Raw genomic sequence first — 1,293 nt, 5'->3', positions numbered from 1 at the left:
TTACAGGAACCACAACCCGTACAGCCTTGGTTGGGAGTGTGGAACGCCACCGTTCCTGGAAGTGCCTGTTTAGGAATAGAGTTTGGATCTGGTTCTAAAATTATTGGTCAGGAAGATTGTTTATTTCTCAATGTTTATACTCCTAAGGTAATTTACAAATACAATATATGCATTTCACTCCAATCACAAGCCTTGCTTCATATCAATACCCTAGATCCCAACCATAGCGTTGCAATGTACATAAAAATGTTATTTCATTTATTAAACAGCTACCACAAGAGAATTCCGCAGGTGATTTAATGAACGTAATAGTGCACATACATGGCGGCGGATACTATTTTGGCGAAGGCATATTATATGGTCCACACTATCTTTTGGACAACAACGATTTCGTTTACGTATCGATAAATTACCGTTTGGGCGTATTAGGATTTGCTTCCACCGGCGATGGTGTTTTGTCAGGAAATAACGGATTGAAAGACCAAGTAGCAGCATTGAAATGGATACAACAAAACATCGTGGCATTCGGTGGTGACCCCAACAGCGTCACGATCACCGGCATGTCAGCTGGAGCAAGTTCTGTTCATAACCATTTGTTTTCACCAATGTCTAAAGGTATGAGTAAATGTTCCCATCTACAATGTTATTAATATTAATTATTCTTTGCCTTAATCCATACACATACGATGTGGACAAAGTAATTTAAATTGCGTAGTATTTTTTTATTTAACTTTAAAATAATAATTATTTTTAATTATTAAATAGGTTTGTTTAATTTTTTGTGATAATGTATAGTTCGTTCGAAAGGTGTTAGATTAGACCAATTTAATGCATTCACTATATATTATATAAGTAACTGAAAATTTAATCTTTTTTCAATATTTTTTCAGTTAAACCGTAATTCTATTCTACTAATTACGTTAAAATATAGGTGAAATTAAACTTCAATTGGTATTAAGATCAGTAGGATAATAATATTCAGTATTACTGTCCTGCTGATTCTAACAATTGATATAACCTGGTCTCACGTGAGTGTAAAACCGCCAATGCATATTAGTTCTAATATTTGAGAGGGATTTGGCCTATTTTGAAACTTAATGGTGTCAACATGGTCTGGGTATTTCATTATTTAAATTTTTGGGAAATATTATGATTATTTTTAAAATGTAAAACTGCACATAAATAACATACACTTTTATGTTATAAACGTATGCTATATAAATATTTTTACATTTTAAGGCTTATTTAACCGAGCCATTATTCAAAGCGGAAGTGCTTTTTGTCATTGGTCTA

The 1,293-nt window shown here is 32.9% G+C and overlaps 1 protein-coding gene across 1 annotated transcript; it reads left to right on the top strand.

Annotated features, from left to right (window-relative positions):
* Positions 1-3: 3 nt before the first annotated feature.
* LOC111034781 (esterase E4) lies at positions 4-1,289 on the top strand (the record flags this gene model as incomplete). Its single annotated transcript, XM_022316142.1, has 3 exons — positions 4-147; positions 270-615; positions 1,240-1,289. Coding segments are annotated over 3 exons (540 nt in total), but the record flags the coding sequence as incomplete, so codon positions are not given.
* Between the last annotated feature and the right edge of the window lie 4 nt (positions 1,290-1,293).

The sequence above is a fragment of the Myzus persicae genome, unplaced genomic scaffold (assembly GCF_001856785.1).
Source record: "Myzus persicae strain clone G006 unplaced genomic scaffold, MPER_G0061.0, whole genome shotgun sequence".
In the NCBI taxonomy this organism is placed as follows: Eukaryota; Metazoa; Arthropoda; class Insecta; order Hemiptera; family Aphididae; genus Myzus; species Myzus persicae.
The sequence above is the reverse complement of the archived record's forward strand: the minus strand, read 5'-3'. Positions and strand labels throughout refer to the sequence as shown.